General features: G+C 31.9%; 2 protein-coding genes across 4 annotated transcripts; one reads left to right on the forward strand and one right to left on the reverse strand.

The window, feature by feature from the left end:
* The first annotated feature begins 2,286 nt into the window (after positions 1-2,286).
* LOC145322398 (gamma-interferon-inducible lysosomal thiol reductase-like) lies at positions 2,287-5,859 on the forward strand. The gene is made up of 8 exons (XM_080164387.1): positions 2,287-2,437; positions 2,794-2,858; positions 3,132-3,174; positions 3,362-3,449; positions 3,678-3,742; positions 4,114-4,176; positions 5,047-5,124; positions 5,740-5,859. The coding sequence occupies exons 1-8, from the start codon at positions 2,432-2,434 to the stop codon at positions 5,782-5,784; spliced, it is 453 nt and encodes a 150-aa protein (XP_080020513.1). The 5' UTR covers positions 2,287-2,431; the 3' UTR covers positions 5,785-5,859.
* Positions 5,860-6,601: 742 nt separating this feature from the next.
* LOC145322399 (activator of 90 kDa heat shock protein ATPase homolog 1) lies at positions 6,602-18,549 on the reverse strand. Of its 3 annotated transcripts, XR_013880656.1 has the most exons (11): positions 18,237-18,549; positions 17,828-17,896; positions 17,179-17,260; positions 15,515-15,651; positions 14,767-15,006; positions 14,302-14,385; positions 13,716-13,811; positions 12,618-12,686; positions 8,225-8,299; positions 7,270-7,844; positions 6,602-6,932 (listed from the first exon to the last, which is right to left on the reverse strand). XR_013880656.1 is itself a non-coding variant. In XM_080164388.1 (10 exons), exons 1-10 carry the CDS (start codon positions 18,357-18,359, stop codon positions 7,761-7,763), a joined length of 1,059 nt encoding a protein of 352 aa, XP_080020514.1. In that variant the 5' UTR covers positions 18,360-18,549; the 3' UTR covers positions 6,602-7,760. The 3 variants fall into 3 exon arrangements, 2 of the variants coding, with proteins under 2 accessions (XP_080020514.1, XP_080020515.1); XM_080164388.1 differs by having other exon boundaries at positions 6,602-7,844; XM_080164389.1 differs by lacking the exons at positions 6,602-6,932; positions 7,270-7,844; positions 8,225-8,299 and having other exon boundaries at positions 12,614-13,595; positions 18,237-18,541.
* Between the last annotated feature and the right edge of the window lie 184 nt (positions 18,550-18,733).

Raw genomic sequence — 18,733 nt, forward strand, 5'->3', positions numbered from 1 at the left:
TTTCCAGTATGGCTACGAAACCAATTAATATCCGCTGGATCAGACCCGTCTAATCCAAACTTGAAACCATGTATTGTATTGTATTATAGACATTTTTCTACAAATAGTAAAGTTAGACTGGGCCTTCGCCCCTTCAGGACTAACAAAACTGGAAAAACAGATCTACTAATCTTGGCTGTATATTTTTGACATTGCCAGTTTTCATCAACCAATTAAGATTAAATAAAAGTAAACAAATTTATAAATCCAACAAATGTTTATAAAACTTTGGGTACTACTGAAATTTAAACCCTCCCTTATTATAGGCATTATTATTAAGACATAGTTATAGAAACCTGCAAACCATAAGAGTGATTTCTTTTAGACATACATATAGACTTCTACCAACCCTTTTTGTAGAAAACGTCGCTTAGAAGCAATAACATTTTGTATGTATCTTATCAATTTATATTGTATATAAAAAGCTTCGTCAAATGTTTTAAATGGACATTCAGGACTTTCTGATATCGATTACAGGGTGCTACTGTCCTTCTCATTCTGTTTTCTCATGTTATTATAGACAGAATTTATTTAATTTTTCGTCCATTTTTCCCTCCCTGTATACAACTTTTATTGTACCCAGGGAGGTAGGGAACATAGGACTGAAATTACCTTCCTAGCTGGTCCAAAACCTCTAGGTACTTTAATTCAAGTTTATCGCCACCAGGGATCTGATGGGTTTAAGACAATAGCTGATAAATGGATGTACATTCCCAAAAATACCTCTACTGTAATTTGCCATCAATGGTTGAAACGTTTCAACACTATACTAAATTAACTAACCAATTAAAATTCAGTAAAAGTCCCCAAAGATGTTAAGCAAACAAAAATGAAAACATTATTGTAAAACTTTGGGAACTAGCATAGAGAGAGGTGGACAATGGACTGTTTATTACACTAGTCCCCAAAGTTTTACAATAGCGTTTTCTTATTGGCTGGCTTAACAACTTTGGGGACTTTTATTGGATTTTGAATGGTTAGGTTATTAAGTACTAGCAGCTTCGCCCCTAGCCTCTAGGAGCTTTGCCACATGAGGTAATATTTAAAAAAAATTTTTAAAATACAAAATAAAAAAATAAAATTCTGGTGCTGCGCCCATAATTTATGAGCATCACCAGAATATTTTTTTTTTGGGGGGGGGGGAATTTTCATTTTTTGGGGGGTTGGGGTTTCCCACCCCTCAAGAAAATAGCTGAAAACCACAACAGGACCAATAGGTATATACCCTGAAGAGTAGAATCTGATCGGTTCAGTTGTTACTGAGATCTTAAGGGACAGCCGGATGGACAGACAGATAGACAGAAAGACATCGTTCTACTTTGTATTATAGATATATAGTAGATCAAAATTCAGTAAAAGTCTCCAAAGTTGTTAAGCAAACGAATAAGAAAATTTATGTTTTGAGATTTCTAATATAAAATTTTCTTTAAGATAAACATTTTCTGAAAAAATTGTTCTAGCTTCAAAAATAAGGAAATTACATCCATTTAACATTTTAATTAACCTTAAAAAGAAAGTTGTTAAATGAAAGGGTGAAGTAAGCGAAAAATGACTTTGTCTCACTTATAGTCGGAAATTTATTATTTAACAGGGAACATGCACAATTTTTTTTGCCATCTAACTCTAATAGGAGCTGAGATGATATGTGGGGGGGGGGGGGGGGGTGTTGAACTATTAAGGTCCGGAAATGGGCCTGATTGTTAAGTGTTAGCAACCTTTAATTTTAGGTCCTTTTTTTCTTAAAAACTTCAAACTAATAAAAATATAAAAAAAAACTAACTAATATGTACAATTTCTACTATGTCGATTTAAATATATGATATGTTATCTTGAATGTATCATTCCAGTTTTGTCTCTATTGAAAGTAGAATGATACATTACTATTATGTCGATATAAATAAGGAAATCAATGTTTATGAATACGCTGATATGTAAATATGAATGTATGATTCCAGTTTCGCCTCTATTGAAAGTGGAATCTTACATTTCAAAAATCGTATCGGTGTTGAAGATATCTTCACCAAGAGAGGGGAAAGTGGAAGGGTAGATTACAGTTTCAGAGGGTCCAAACCATAATCATAGATTATAGTTCTGCTTCTATAAAAAAGGATTCAACTCCCTAACTGTATTATTTTGTTTTTATTTAATAATACAAGGGGAGGAGGTTGAGTGCTCAACTATGCACTTTGGGGAAAACTGCCGAAACAAGTTTTACCGTTTATTTATTGACAACTTAACGTTGAAGAAGGTTGAACTAACCCTTGGAAACGAAGAGTGGCAGAGTGTAGCTGAGAGGGTCACCCTAACTTTATATTATGAGTCTCTGTGCCCCAACAGTATCTGGTTCATAGTCAACCAAATATATCCAACTTGGCTCATCTTTGGTGAGGAAATGCAGGTACTTTTAAAAATAATCAGAACTGGCTCTTTTTTTGTTTTCTTTAAAAAAGTCGAGTGCCTTTTGGGCACTGAAATCCCTTTTAAAATTTTACTACAAGTGTAATCTAGAAGCAAAAATAATTTGAGAGCTAATATTTAAAAATATAAAAGAATGGGGGTCACTTGAGCATTATGAACCACTGGACCATTTCTCAGGATTTACTTGTGCAGGGATTGCTCTTGAAAACAGTGATATGTTAAAATTACTTCTTTACTTCGTGGCCAATTTGTAAAAGTCGTCATCCTTATTTATGTTATAGGAATTATATTGTTTTTATACCTAAGATTTGAAAACAGTTATTAACGAAATTCTAGGTTGATTTTGTGCCTTTTGGGAAAGCTAACTGGACAGAAAATGAAGAAGGAAGCTTACAATTCACGTTAGATTTATTAAAAAAATCAAATTGTGTTCTAAAAAGTTTTTTTTGGTTTCACAAAAGTCTTATTACCAAAAGACTTACCCGTACCCAGTATAATCTGACCAAATCAGCAAAACATCAAGAATTTGAAACTTAAAATATTTTTTTTTAAACCAAGTATTTATCTATAGCTTAAAGCACAAATTTATATCTGTATGTATGTATATATTCTCAAATTTTAAAAATCTATAAACGGACCTTTTATAAAATAAATGTTAAAGTTTTTTTGTTTAGTTGTCAACATGGAGATGAGGAATGTGTTGGAAATATTGCCCAGGTATCACACAAACAGTGGTAGGATGCAGGGATCTAAAGGGATAAGATTATGGACAATAAACTACCCCATCCCTATATTAGATTGTTGGTTGAAAAATTGGAATCTATAAATTTGAACCAAACAATCAAAGTTTGATAGTAGGTATTAAAAGTTTTTGAGCCAACAAATAATCTATTTTTTGTTCAAGTCCTGTATAATTGACCTGTTACCGGATCAAGAAGATATTATACCAATGATAAATTGTATGATGAGTTCCAGTAATCCTCCATCTTTAGGTAACTTTCAAATAGTATTTTTGATAGAAAACAAGGATGAAAATATCAATAAAGGATATCTATATAACTCATACTCCTTCAATAATCCTTGGTTAGATGAATCCTTACAAACAATTTAGTCGTAAAAAGGAGCCCACAAAATCATGTTTACTAGCTCCATAAAGACATTGCTCAAATTTATAAGATTGCTTTCTTACTATTGCATATGATTGTCCTTGTTATTTCAAGGGGATGAGTGTCTGGCAATGTTGGGTCATCTGGAAGTGGCGCAATCTTTGGCTACCTGTTTACAGGTACAGATTAAACACCCGTGGCATTTGGTCGCTTGTTGTCGAGTTCAAGTTAGGGCCACATTAAGTATTCTAGATACATTGAATTGATATCTATTGCTTATATTATGTCATTCGCTCAATTAAAGTAGTAAGATTAGAGGGAATGCATTTGGTGAGAAACATTAACCAGGCACAACTTGTTACAATACATAAAGTAAGAACATCCAAGCATATGCCGTGCAATTTAAGAGTTGGTTATTTAGAGTGTCACTTCAAGTTAATACCAAGTTCCACCTGAGTTATTGCAAGGGACAGGAATGTTTCAACTGAAGTAAAGCTATATTGCCTTGCACTTTTCTTGCAGACAAACACGTTTAATTTTCTACTTTAAGGGTGATTTGGGACCTGAACTTCTACTTGAAAATGGTCTTGAAACGAAGAGCCTAGACCCACCAGTAAGTTACAGTTCAATTAAAAGACTATGTAAATGTATTAGGGTTGGCAATCCGAAATCCGGAATCCGCCCAATTTTTGGGCCAATTTTGGAATCCGAAGTTTTTTATTAGCGGATTCCGGATTCTTTATTGGTATGCTAAAATTAGCGTCTTGAGTTTTTTCTTTCAACTATCGCTTTCTGAAGGCAAAGATTATCATCTTTACATATAAAATTTTTCAAAATCTGGTTCGATTCCCCAGAAGTGAATTATAGAGAACACCAAGAACATTAATTTTTAGGACATATGAAGCACTTATTTTTTTTAATTTTTTTAAAAAGCCTTTAAAAATACTGCTAGAATCCGGAATCCGCCACTTTTATTGACGGATTCTTTTAAGAATCCGGAATCCGAATCCGGCCCAAAAATTCGACGGATTGCCATCACTAAAATGTATCCTTAAAAAAATAACAGGATCTATGTCTGTCTGTAATAAAAGATCTTGCTAACCGCTGAATTGATATGGTTTTTATGTTATAAAGATGCTGTCCAGATTTAATATACTTGCGGAAATTAGGTATCTCCAACGTTCCAAGAAAAATCACCGAAATAATTTGAGCTACCCACCCCTAAACTGATTTATACAATATTAGAATGAAACACTAAAGGGGGAAGGGGTTATATCTTAAACTGTATCTCCCCATCGCAGTGTTCTTGTGCCGACTCTCAATTGGGTCATTGAAAATCAATCAATTAGCCAAGTAGCAGAAAACAATTGAGTAGCAGACGAAAAAGGTGACTAAAAGGGAGGTAGGTAGTTATCTGGATATACACATCTATAGATTTGTTTATACAATAACTACTAACAAAGTGTAAGAGATTCTTTCATAGTTAAGATTTGTTCCTTGGATGCTGTTCAACGGAGAATTTATCATGGAGGACTTTCAAGCGGCTACAGTTAGTCTCAAGGTACAGTTAAACAGGGATGACAACTTTCATAAAAGCAAAGCTCTAAAATCAGATGGTAGAACTAACGAACAATAACACTTGTAAGGTGTCTAAACCTAATAAGCCGAATGTTAAATTATTAGTTTAAACAAAATTGTATACCTATACATATTTTTTGCAAAGTTTGCTAAATACAGGATACTGTTTAAGGACATATTTACCTTTTAAGACTTGATTAAAGAGATGCTTCGCATTTAATATTGTACCTATTCCTACTTGGAATCATTATTCCAAAAATCAGAAGGCTAAACATCACAATTATTATAATTTACTTACCTACTGTCTTTCTATTAACGATTATATAGTTGCTACGATTCCAACATGACTTAATTAACGATAAGAGCTATCAGTTACGTTACGTATGGACCCTAAATATCGAAAAGCTTCGGTTTTAAAAATTATACAAGGATAGTTCTAACTTTCTAAGCTATTCTTCATTTCATTCTATGTCAATTGCAGTAGGTATTCTAATTAAGATAAAGTTCAGAGTGAGAGAAAAAAACTTAAAAATATAAAAGCGTAACATTATGTCAAGATGTAAGGTTTGAAAAATAATATATTGTAAAAATAATCTAGGACATTCTGTGTGCAAAATACCTTCCAAATTCTGACAAATGTTGAACATGGACATATGAATTCTAAACTAAAAATATTGTAATGTTGAATATATTCAATAATAAATTTGTTTTGATAATTAAATTTATATAATTTACAGGAACTTGCAGAAAGTTCGTTTTTATTTTGTTCCATTTGTTTTGTGATGCTGATTCCTCGTGCGATAAAGCAATATCTGCTAGTTATCTTTAAAATTGCCTGAAGGGACTTGGTAATAAAAATTAAGGTTGCTATTGCTTTTAAATTCAACTTTTTGAAATAGAACAATTTTTAGTTTTTAATAGAACAATTCTAACATCCCTAAATCACGGATGAGATGTATCAATTACGGACGGATTGACCGACCCCAATGAAGGAAAGCTTAGCTTTAAATTCAAAGAGGTTTCTAAGTAGTGATGGTTAACATGAAATATAAATAAGCGTCTTGTTGCATTAAGAAACTAGGTAAATAAAAACAAAATAGATAAAAAAAAATTAGAAATTTGGGGAATAGTCCCTTTTGTGGCAACGCTCCTTAAGGGGCGATTCGTCGTATTTTTAAAATTGCTTTATATAGGTTATTTTTGGTTAGGTGATTGCTCCACATGGTTAGGCAATTGGCCCCGCAGGGTTAGAGCCCCCCACAATGGCTAGAAATAGGAGCAAAGCTAATGTGAAAAATACGAAGAATCGACCCTTAAGGGGCGTTGCCACGAAAGGGACTATACCCGATATTTGTCCTGTTAAATAAAAACGTACTTAAATTGTTACAGTTAAAAGTTTAACTCGAGACTATACTAAATTAAAAGAAACTACATATCTTAAATAAAAGCAAAACGAACGATTTTATTAACAAGCTTTTATTGACTCATAATTAATGATTAAACATAATCCACATAAAATTACAAAAAAAAACTTGATTCGACTTTTTAAAGTCTGCAAAACATTCAATAACAATTTTCAATGAAATAAAATTGGCCCTAATTTTTTATTGTTGATCACATAGGTGGTTAATAGCAATAATATTTTTTATTTTATTCAAGCTTTACAAAAAATGAAACAAATTGAAATACCTATATTTACTTGTAAAAAACTAGCAAGATAAAAATTGATATTAAAAAAACTGGTTTTATGCCGTAGACAAAACAAGTTATTTTTCACTCATTTCATAATCACTTGGATGAAAAAAGGCTTTCGATGTCATTACCCTTTTTTTACTGGTTGTCCATTTCAGCTGCAGTCCACAAAATGGAAAATGTGCTGATCTTGTAAATGTAAGAAAAGGAAAGACTTTAAATTATAAAATGACCCAAAGTATTCAAACCCGATCTCTCATTGGATGACTTTTATAAAATCTTGATCGGTTGGTTCAAACTTTAAGTGTACAATGTACATTCTTTTTCATCAGTATTTCTATTTCACACAAGGTATAACTTTGTTTTTTGGGGGTGTACGTTCAATGTCCATTGTCTTATCCCTTAGGATCCCAAAGAAAATTTGGAGCCAAGTGACTGTGAATCGAGTGTATATCCAATTCCCTACATACAATACAGGCGACTATTTAACTTTAAAAAGGTAAAAAGTGACTTGGTAACGAAAAACAATGCCTTTTTTTATTTATGTTGCTTCTACATATATTTGTAAAGATAAAATTCATACATATATCTTTAGGAAGGGATGTATTCTCCCTGGTACATAATATCAAGCTGAAATTGTTTTTACAACAAATAAATGAATGCATTTTTAATCTAGACTTGAACTCAAATTTTTGTGCAGATGAAATATTCCTCACTGAAAAGGAATTTAAAAAATTAAAAAATAAGATTGCTTAGGAAAAAAAAAAATTCTACTTAAAAACACTGAATGATGTGATTTTTTATTATTATAAAAATGTCAGGGATACAGGAAAAGAACAATAAAAGATAAATAAATCTTCCTGTGAAAATCTATACTCCATGGTCCCCTCCCTCCCTGTAATGATGTAGTGTAAAGAAATGAATAGTTTAGAAGAGAACAGCTCCGAATCCGAATGACCTCTTCATGGCCTCGAAATAGTATCTGTGCCAACCTTGCCGCGTTGATTCAATCTGAAAAAAGGACATCCCATTATAATACTAATGAATTTGATAGAGTAACTAAGCTGACCAAAAAAGTACAATTACAAAAATGTTAGACAACTAAAATTCATAAATAGCTTCGCATAGGTAAACAACTTTTAGTAAGTCAATAGAAATAAAAATCTAATAGAAAAAAAATGTTTAAGAATACCTACTACAGGAGTGTTTATTTTAAAACAAAGTTACCCCCCCCCCCCCTCCCCGCCTTCGGTATGAGGGGAAAGATGAAAAATATACACCCGTACTTAAAACCAAATTGATTATATTACAATTGTAGTATTGGCACACTTACTAAACTATAATACCCCCCCCCCCCCTGTTACCTTCTTCTATAATATAATATTTATTACCTCTTTAACTGGCACAGCTTTCTGGACAAGGGTTAATTTTGTGTCTTCTTTTGTTTGTTTCAATGTTATTGTTACCTACAAATAATAACAAAATTAGATTTGTAAAAAATAAGTAGGTACCTACCTATTATTTTTCAATAAAAATGATGCCTTTGAAAAGATGATTTACAGATAAAATCTGGAGAGTTCCTTAATGATTTTATCCTATGATATAAAGTAACTAGTACATAAGGTTTTTTTGTTTAAAGCTAAACATATTTGGAATAATAAACGGAATAGGTTTTAGGCTACTTTCCTAACCTCACCAGCCCTCCCCAAGAGGCTAGGGGAAAAGCAACTAGTGGTAAATAAAAGTAGATAGCGGGACCAAACCGTTTGTTTTCGAACTCTTGTATATTCCAGGTAACTACCTTATACAGTAGCCCTCCGCCATAAACCTATTCATTCCGATTAATAAGTTACCTACTGATAAATTAAATTCCCTAATGAGCGGTGTTCTTCATTAGAACATATTAAATTAGGACACCTGCCATACTTACCTTTATTCCAGCGATAGGTAAAAATAAGTAAATAAATTGTATAAAGGAATATGGATTTTTTAATCCGATACCTTGATAATTGGAATGTTATATGTACAAAAAGCATTCCTTCACGTCTTATGCTTATATCTTAACTCTTTACATGTGTATACGAAATCACTGCACTATAAGGGGGGGGGAAGTTTGTACACTTATAGGAAATGAAATTCAGTATCAAAGTTTGGGAGGGACGTGTGGGCTTGTTTTTAAAGTTATCAACCTAATTCTTTTTGTAAAATCTCTTATATGACTGGATGTACACGGAAAACTTTGAAAATTGAATTTTGGTACTTTCCTTCAAGGGGCCAGTGGAGCAAAAGACCCCCCAAAACACTAAAAATATGAGTTCTGAGCTTATTTTTAGAGATATCAACCTAATTTTTTAAATGTAAACTTTTTAAAAATAACTGAACTTAGTAACCATTACACATTTCATTTTGGGACTTTCCTTCTAGGGGCTTGTGGAGCAAGAGACCCCCCAAAACTAAGAAAAGGAGTTCTGAGCTTATTTTTGAAGATATCAACCTGAATTTTTTCAAAGAAAACTTTTTTAAAATAACTGAACTAAGTAACTACTATACATTTCATTTTGGGACTTTCCTTGTTGGGGCTTGTGGAGCAAGAGACCCCCCAAAACTAAGAAAAGGAGTTCTGAGCTTATTTTTGAAGATATCAACCTGATTTTTTCAAAGAAAACTTTTTTAAAATAACTGAACTTAGTAACCATTACACATTTCATTTTGGGACTTTCCTTCTAGGGGCTTGTGGAGCAAGAGACCCCCAAAAACTAAGAAAAGGAGTTCTGAGCTTATTTTTAAAGATATCAACCTGATTTTTTTTTGCAAAGAAAACTTTTTTAAAATAACTGAACTAAGTAACTATTACACATTTCATTTTGGGACTTTCCTTCTAGGGGCTTGTGAAGCAAGAGACCCCCCAAAACTAAGAACAGGAGTTCTGAGCTTATTTTTGAAGATATCAACCTGATTTTTTTAAAGAAAACTTTTTTAAAATAACTGAACTACCTAAGTAACCATTACACATTTCATTTTGGGACTTTTCTTCTAGGGGCTTGTGGAGCAAGAGACCCCCCAAAACTAAGAACAGGAGTTCTGAGCTTATTTTTGAAGATATCAACCTAATTTTTTTATAGAAAACTTTTATAAAATAACTGATCATAACACATTTCATTTTAGAACTTTCTTTTTAGGGGATTGTGGAGCAAGGGACCTCCCAAAACACTGAAAATATGAGTTCTGAGCTTTTTTTATAGATATCAACCTTATTTTTTCAAAGAAAACTTTTTTAATGTAATTGAACTAAGTACCTAACTGTTACACATTTCATTTTGGGACGCTCCTTCCAGAGGCTTGTGGAGCAAAAGACTCCCCAAAACTAAAAATATTAGTTCTGAGTTTTTTTTAAAGATATCAACCTGATTTTTTATAAGAAAACTTTTTAAAATAACTGAACTAAGTAACCATTACACACTCTTGCTTATCACTACATTATTGATATCTTTAAAATTAAGCTCAGAACTCATATTTTCAGTGTTTTGGAGGTCTTTTGCCCAACCAGCTCCCAGTAGGAAAGACCCAAAATGAAATGTGTAATGGTTACTTAGTCAACCTGATTTTTTTAAGAAAACTTTTTTAGACAAAACCGTACTAAGTAACCATTACACATTTCATTTTGGGACTTTCCTCCTAGCAGCTTGTGGAGCAAAAGATCCCCCTAAACACTAAAAATATGAGTTCTGAGCTTATTTTTAAAGATATCAACCTGATTTTTAGCAAATCTGTTGTGGCTACGTAGTTCAGTTAAATGAAAAAAGTTTTCCTTAATAAATCAGCTTACCTAATATCTTTAAAAATAAGCTCAGAACTAATATTTATGGTTTTCAGGGGTCTTTTGCTTTACTAGCCCCTAGAAAGAAAGTCCCAAAATTAAATCTGTAAAGGTTACTTAGTTCGGTTATTTTAAAAAAGTTCCTTTATAAAATCAGGTTGATATCTTTAGAAATAAGCTTAAAACTCCTATTTTTAGTTTTGGGGGGTCTTTTGCTCCACAAGCCCTTAGAAGAAAAGTTCCAAAATGAAATGTGTTCTGGTCACTTAGATCAGTTATTTTTAAAAAGTTTTCTTTTAAAAAATTCAGGATGATATCTTTAAAAATAAGCTCAGAACTCCTATTTTTAGTTTTGGGGGGTCTTTTGCTCCACAAGCCGTTAGAAGGAAAGTCCAAAAACGAAATGTGTTATGGTCACTTAGATCAGTTATTTTTAAAAAGTTTTCTTTAAAAAAATCAGGTTGATATCTTCAAAAATAAGCTCAGAACTTCTATTTTTAGTTTTGGGGGGTCATTTGCTCCACAAGGCCCTTAGAAGGAAAGTCTAAAAATGAAATGTGTAATGGTCACTTAGTTCAGTTATTTTTAAAAAGTTTTCTTTAAAAAAATCAGGTTGATATCTTCAAAATAAGCTCAGAACTCCTATTCTTAGTTTTGGGGGATCTCTTGCTCCACAAGACTCTAGAAGGAAAGTCCCAAAATGAAATGTGTAATGGTTACTAAGTTCAGTTACTTTTAAAAAGTTTTCATTGAAAAAAATCAGGTTGATATCTTCAAAAATAAGCTCAGAACTCCTGTTCTTAGTTTTGGGGGGTCTCTTGCTCCACAAGCCCCTAGAAGGAAAGTCCCAAAATGAAATGTGTATTAGTTACTTAGTTCAGTTATTTTTAAAAAGTTTTCTTTGAAAAAAATCAGGTTGATATCTTCAAAAATAAGCTCAGAACTCCTTCTCTTAGTTTTGGGGGGTCTCTTGCTCCACAAGCCCCTAGAAGGAAAGTCCCAAAATGAAATGTGTAATGGTTACTAAGTTCAGTTACTTTTAAAAAGTTTTCATTGAAAAAAATCAGGTTGATATCTTCAAAAATAAGCTCAGAACTCCTGTTCTTAGTTTTGGGGGGTCTCTTGCTCCACAAGCCCCTAGAAGGAAAGTCCCAAAATGAAATGTGTATTAGTTACTTAGTTCAGTTATTTTTAAAAAGTTTTCTTTGAAAAAAATCAGGTTGATATCTTCAAAAATAAGCTCAGAACTCCTTCTCTTAGTTTTGGGGGGTCTCTTGCTCCACAAGCCCCTAGAAGGAAAGTCCCAAAATGAAATGTGTAATGGTTACTAAGTTCAGTTACTTTTAAAAAGTTTTCATTGAAAAAAATCAGGTTGATATCTTCAAAAATAAGCTCAGAACTCCTGTTCTTAGTTTTGGGGGGTCTCTTGCTCCACAAGCCCCTAGAAGGAAAGTCCCAAAATGAAATGTGTATTAGTTACTTAGTTCAGTTATTTTTAAAAAGTTTTCTTTGAAAAAAATCAGGTTGATATCTTCAAAAATAAGCTCAGAACTCCTTCTCTTAGTTTTGGGGGGTCTCTTGCTCCACAAGCCCCTAGAAGGAAAGTCCCAAAATGAAATGTGTAATGGTTACTAAGTTCAGTTATTTTTAAAAAGTTTTCATTTAAAAAATTAGGTTGATATCTCTAAAAATAAGCTCAGAACTCATATTTTTAGTGTTTTGGGGGGTCTTTTGCTCCACTAGCCTCTTGAAGGAAAGTACAAAAATTCAATTTTCAAAGTTTTCCGTATACATCCAGTCATATAAGAGATTTTACAAAAAGAATTAGGTTGATAACTTTAAAAACAAGCCCACACGTCCCTCCCAAACTTTGATACTGAATTTCATTTCCTATAAGTGTACAAACTTCCCCCCCCCTTATTAATATAACAACTATCCTTTAAAGCTAATATAGAAAGTGAACTTACGGTAGAGAAATGACCAGCAGGCCAGGTTTTAAGACGCCATTCTTGAACTATTTTTGTAAATGGGGCAACCTGAAAAAAGGTTATTTTTTTTTAAATTGTTTGATGATTTTTATACAACTATTCAAAATAAAAGACAATAAAATATATTTTTCAACATGAACTTTTATAGGAGTAGTAGCAATTTTCAGATATAACACACACACATTAAAAAATCCAAATAAATTGGTATAAAGAAGATTGCAAAGAATATCTTTTCTCTCTTTTGTCTTTCTCATTTGAAGATTTATACGATTCGACTAACACGCTAGAGAGTAACTTAGCTAGCTACTTTTAACAAAGCAAAAAAAATATAAGAATATTTAGATTTATTTCATGAATAACTGTACGGTATAAAATAATATAGTTTAAATTGAATACATTATCTAATGCGACTAATTTTTAAAGTAAAAGCTCTATTTTTTATAAATGTACTTTTAATATTTGTAGATCTAAGTAAAAAAATTCTATTAATGACTAAATGCAAATATAACATATTTGAACATATAATAGGTAAAAAGATTGCTGATTTTAAAGGGAAAAAGTTGATTTACTTATTGCTTTATCAATCTACTAGCGGCTACGCCACTAGAGGCCTCTAACAGCGTGAAAAAATGATTTCTTTTCAATTTCTCTTGTGAAAGTGGTGGTACCCTCCCCCAAAATATTCATAATCCTACACAAGACCTATGACACACAGAGAGATCCTGTCTCTTTTATTTTAAGGATATCTTTCCAAAAACTTTTTTAGCACCCTTCTACAAGTTAATAATCAAAATAACTATCTAAAAACAATTAAGATCTAATAATTCCATGTCTATGATAAACAAATAATCCGACAGCTGCGGATAATAATCCCGCAACGCCGGCTAGCACTAAAGTTTCCCGCATTTCGCGGAGACGTTTCTTCCGCAATTTTTCTTTCTGCTTCGCAGCTTTTTCCTTTAAAAGGGACAAACATGAAATAGGAAACCCATTAAAACTCAACGGTACTCGATTCGAACGACTTTTTTCAACGATTTATTTGATGTCAACACTTATTTTTTAAATTTCATGCTTTACCTCGAGAAATTTTCCAGAAATGCTGCCGCCGAGAAGTTCAAAGGCTCCGTTAGCTTCAGCCGCATCCGCCATTTTTGCAGGGCCCCCGGTAAAAATCTAAAAGTAACATAAATATTTAGATTTTATAAGTTACAGTTAAGCTAAATATGCCAATTTGTTTTGATTTCCAATTGAAGTTGGTTAAAAATTATCCCCTTTTATTTTTTTTTAGAAATAAACCATTAATAACGGACACCATACAAAAAAGGGGGAGGTATGTTGTGCTAAAATTCCGTAAAGGTGTGAGTTATAATGCTTAAAAACAGTAGTAGAACGATAATATTCACTAAATATGTGTATTCCTTATTGAATAGAGCCATAGACAATTTTTTTTATATATTTAAATTTAGTGAATATTATCGTTCTACTACTGTTTTTAAGCCTTAACTCACACCTTTTGGAATTTTAGCACAAACTACCTCCCCCTTTTTTTACACCTTATGCCTGAAGGGTAATCCAACCCTGCAGGGTGTCCTAATCTAATTTACACCAATCCTGCCAGGTGATTGAAACTTTATCTAACCCTGCGAGGGTGACCTAACTATACCTGAATCATATCTCTCTGAGTGAGAGCGTTGTATAATTCTTGTCCTGTACATTTCATACTCTCTTCAATACGTAGGTCATCAACCTAAATCATTAAGTCGTTAAAATCGTCTTATTAAATGCAAACTATGTTAAAATAAGGCTTAATCAAACGAGCGTAATTATTTCTCTACAATAACTGTGAAAGGTTCTGCATTGTTATTTTCATTGTTGATATCTACCTACCTATATTTATGAAATCCTAAGTTTTTCTATTAATCCTATTTTAAATACGAATATGCAATTCCCTTCAATTAAAAAAATTATAAACATGTTTGTAAGAATGTAAGAATTTTATATTTTTAGTAATCTCTTACTTCAGTAGGTAGGTAGCGTAGAATATTATTTTCGGTTTAAAGAATTTTTAAAATGAAAACTATCCCACCCATAATATAAAAAGCTCGGACGCTTTTGACTGTGTACCTACCTCTATTCTTACACCGCAGCTGTTGGTAATATTAACATTTCCCATCTTCTTCTCCGTCTCCGCCATGCTTGATTTGGCGTTAGCGGCGGGCGCCTTGGATTGTGGCGGAATGACGGAACCGTTTTCGGTCCCCTTTTTGGGTAAAATAACACCGTGTGAATATTCATTTTTGAGTGCGGAAAGATAATCGGCTAAACATTCTCGTATTCTCTTTGCCCCAACTCCAACCCTCATCATCTCCTAAAATGTATTATTATCTGTTAAACTAATAAAAAAGATGTTCCACAAAAAGTATGAAAAAAGGAGGAATTCAACTTTCAAATTGTTAAAAAACATTCATGAGAGCTATAATTAAACTATAACTTAATGTATTATTCAGAACACTCTTGAATTTGCGTATATGTGTTTTACTTTGCAAAGACTTTTATCTTCTTAAGCTGAAAGGATGAAAATTGTATAAAATAATGAATAATTGCGCTATTTTATAGGTCTATAACAGTTTCATGTTTACCTATTAAATAATAAAATTCTTATACTATGTACCTAGGTATATTTTCATTTCATTTTTATATGTCGTTTTTAAATAAACTTAAAATAAAATCAACAATTTTTAAAAGTATGATCTTGCCTTACTTTAAGTTTAGAAAAACATCAAAGTCTTTTTGACTAGGTATCTAACTAATCTAAGTATCTCAAATTGTAAAAAATGCGACTTTTGATGTACTAAATAAACATATAAAATCCAAACCTTGAGTATATCAGCCTCTGGTCCCTTAGTTGTGAGGGAAACGTCAACATCAACGTCCTTCATATCCTCGTGTTCTTCACTCAGATTGGGAATATCAACTTTGCCCTTCACTTCGGTGTCTTTACCGTTAACACAGCCTATATAGAACAATTCCTCAATTTATATTATAAAATCACCTTTAGAAGAACAGAAAGATGTCTATAAAACAAAAAAGGTTATGACTTTAGACTCTAGAGTGGTACAGAAACATTTTTTTTTAAGAGCAGTAAAGTAATATATTAAAAATGTGCAAGAATTCAATCTTAAAATCAAAGTTATTTTAGCTTACATTTTTAAAATTTCCAGCATGATATTGTTTGTTAAATAATCCCATATACAGGGTGAGTCAGAAAAACTGAGTTTTTCGATTTTCAGAAACAACCAGAAGGAATACAGAAAAAATAATTATATGTCCGGGTTCTCTGTACAAAAGCACATCAAACTTGTAAAAGGTGTTTTTCATTATCTCTAAAAATGCGGCCTCTATGATAAGTGTATGGTGTCAAAAAATGCCTTGTGTGAAAAATGTTGATCAAGAAAAATTGAAATAACTCATCTATTTTGTATAAAAAAATCTTAAAATTTCAATATTTATTTAGAAAAAGGTCTAAGAAAAGTACTTTAATGAGTTTTAAAGGTGAAATGCTTTTTGGCTCCTTACACAAGCATTTTTAGAATACTGCAATTTGTCATTTTTTCATATTTCTTGATTGTGATGCATGTGGTTTAAAAGAATCTTCTATAATAACGTAGCTTATAGTAAAAAGAAAAAAAAACCTTTTTATTTGACAAAAATATCTCTTAAGATAAAAAGTTATCAATGTTTGAATTTTTAAAATAAAAATGCTTTTTAGAAACCCAACCCTATTTAAATGAAGTTATTATGTTGGATTATAACACACAAGTATAATTTGTCAAAAGGGGGTGGAGATTTTGGAGATTAAATCCAGTCTTGCACCAAATATAGAGGAAATTCAAGGGGAGGAGGGGGGAGGAGGGCCCAGGGGGGAGATGAAATATTTCCGGTCATGAGCTGGTTTTCTGGCCATGGGGTATTCAATCTTAACAATAGATTACAACAAAACGTTTGATTTATAATGTGATAATTTAATTTGAATAAATTGTATTTTTAAGATGTTAAATATTTATAATTTGTTAAATAAAAATTCTAATAATCAAAAAATATGTTTGTTTATCTTTTAAGAATGGTAGACATTTTTTATTATAAATAAATCTACCTAAAAAGTACAAAATAATGGCCGAAAAAGTCATCACACACACTTTTTGAAATCTTTATGCTCTAAAAAGCGATGTTGTTTTCAGAGATATTCAAAAACACCTTTTCTAAGTTTAATGCATATTTTTATAGAGAACAAGAACCTATAATTGTTTTTTCCATATTACTACTGGTTGTATCAGAAAATCGGAAAACTCATTTTTTTCTGACTTACCCTGTATATGTTACATCAGGGACGTCCAGGGGGAGGGGGAGTGATTACCCCCCCCCCCAAATAAAAAAGCTTAATTATATTAAGACATCCATTTTACGTAACCTTTTTTTAACATAGTGAAAGGAATGCAAATATAGATTAGTTTAAGAGAAACTTTACTTTAAAATTTGTTACCTTTCCATTTTAAAGAAATTTCCCACTCGTAAAAGAAAATAAGTTTTCCTTTTCTGTTATTAACTCTTGCTTCTCCTTCAATCTGTAACAAAGATTCTATTTAAAAAAAATAAATAGGTATGATTTAGGGGGAGGGGTAAATACAAGTGAAAGACAGTTTTAAGCTAATTTCCTTAAAATATTAATCACACAAACCCACAACAAATTGATATCTAGTGACTAGTAATAAAAGTAAATAGAACTCTTAAAAATATTCTATCGTTCAATGATTCACAAACAAAAATGTAAAAATAAAACTCGGACAAACAAATCCTTTTTGCATTAGGTATGCTTTATCGATAATAGTTTCGTAAGGACTTCATTTTACACCAGAAGTGTACTTTTTCCACCAAAATTCTTGTCCCTATTGATAACATAAAAATATCATGGAATATTTCCTTATTTTAAACATCTTTTCTCATTGAAAATTGAAACCCCCTGTAAAAATATAAACCCCTGTGCATCAACTAAATTATAAATAACGTTTTAAAGGTTCTAGAAAGGTCCTAGAGTTTGAATTTATTCAAACTATAGGAGGGATATTCGCCACATTATATCAGGGTGTCAAAACTGATTTTACTGACGAAACTAAGTAGATGTACGTACGTACCTTGTCAACATCTTCAATTACAACATTTCCAATCTTTGGATCTTCAATAACCAAGTTTGCAAACAGGTCCTGGAACATTACATTTTTTACTTAACAATTAATAATACCTATATACCGACGGAAGGTTTATGTTTCAGATAATAAAATATAAAATTAACTTAAACAAAACAACATTGTAAAATACAAATTTAGAAATATATTCCTATTATTTACTCTGTTTGATAATAATCACAAGATTAAATAGACATAGATATTTAGGTAAGCATAAAATTTTCTTTCCATTCAATAATGAAATGTAGAAATGTTTGCCGGTCACAAAACTGAAAATCACCTCTTTTTATGGGCTCAAATTTAGCTTTGAGAGTTAATTGTTGTAAATATTATGAGCATTAAAAAGTAAAAATTTTACCTTAAGTTTATTTTTGCTCCACTGGTCTGCATTCTTTTCTGTCCAATGCCAGTTATTAACATTGGTGGCGTCAGGACGTTCCTCCACAATCCAGCGTGGATCACCTTCGCCCCATTTAGCCATTATTCACCACTTTTCTGCAATAAAAATGCTACAATGTACCTGTATTTTTGGCTTTTAAGCACTAACTGTCAAAAGATTGGTCAATAAGACGTTAGAATTGTGTAATTTACTGTTGTATTTCTGGAAAATTCTACAAAACACGGGCCAAAGTTCTCACACCTCTAGAACTATCGTGACGGCTTATTGTAAACTGATACTTAATAAAATCTACAAAACAAAGTTAAAAATCCGCCAAAACTTAAGTTTACAAAAAGCCATCAGTTTGCGCATTTGCCGCGTAAAATATTTAGCCCATGGTAGAGGAAAGGGGTATAAGTAAATTTTAATTAACTAGCGTAAAACACAGTTTTAAAGCTTTAATTGACGCTTAATAC

Source organism: Acartia tonsa, chromosome 6, assembly GCF_053477335.1.
Source record: "Acartia tonsa isolate MP-2025a chromosome 6, ASM5347733v1, whole genome shotgun sequence".
Lineage (NCBI taxonomy): Eukaryota > Metazoa > Arthropoda > Copepoda > Calanoida > Acartiidae > Acartia > Acartia tonsa.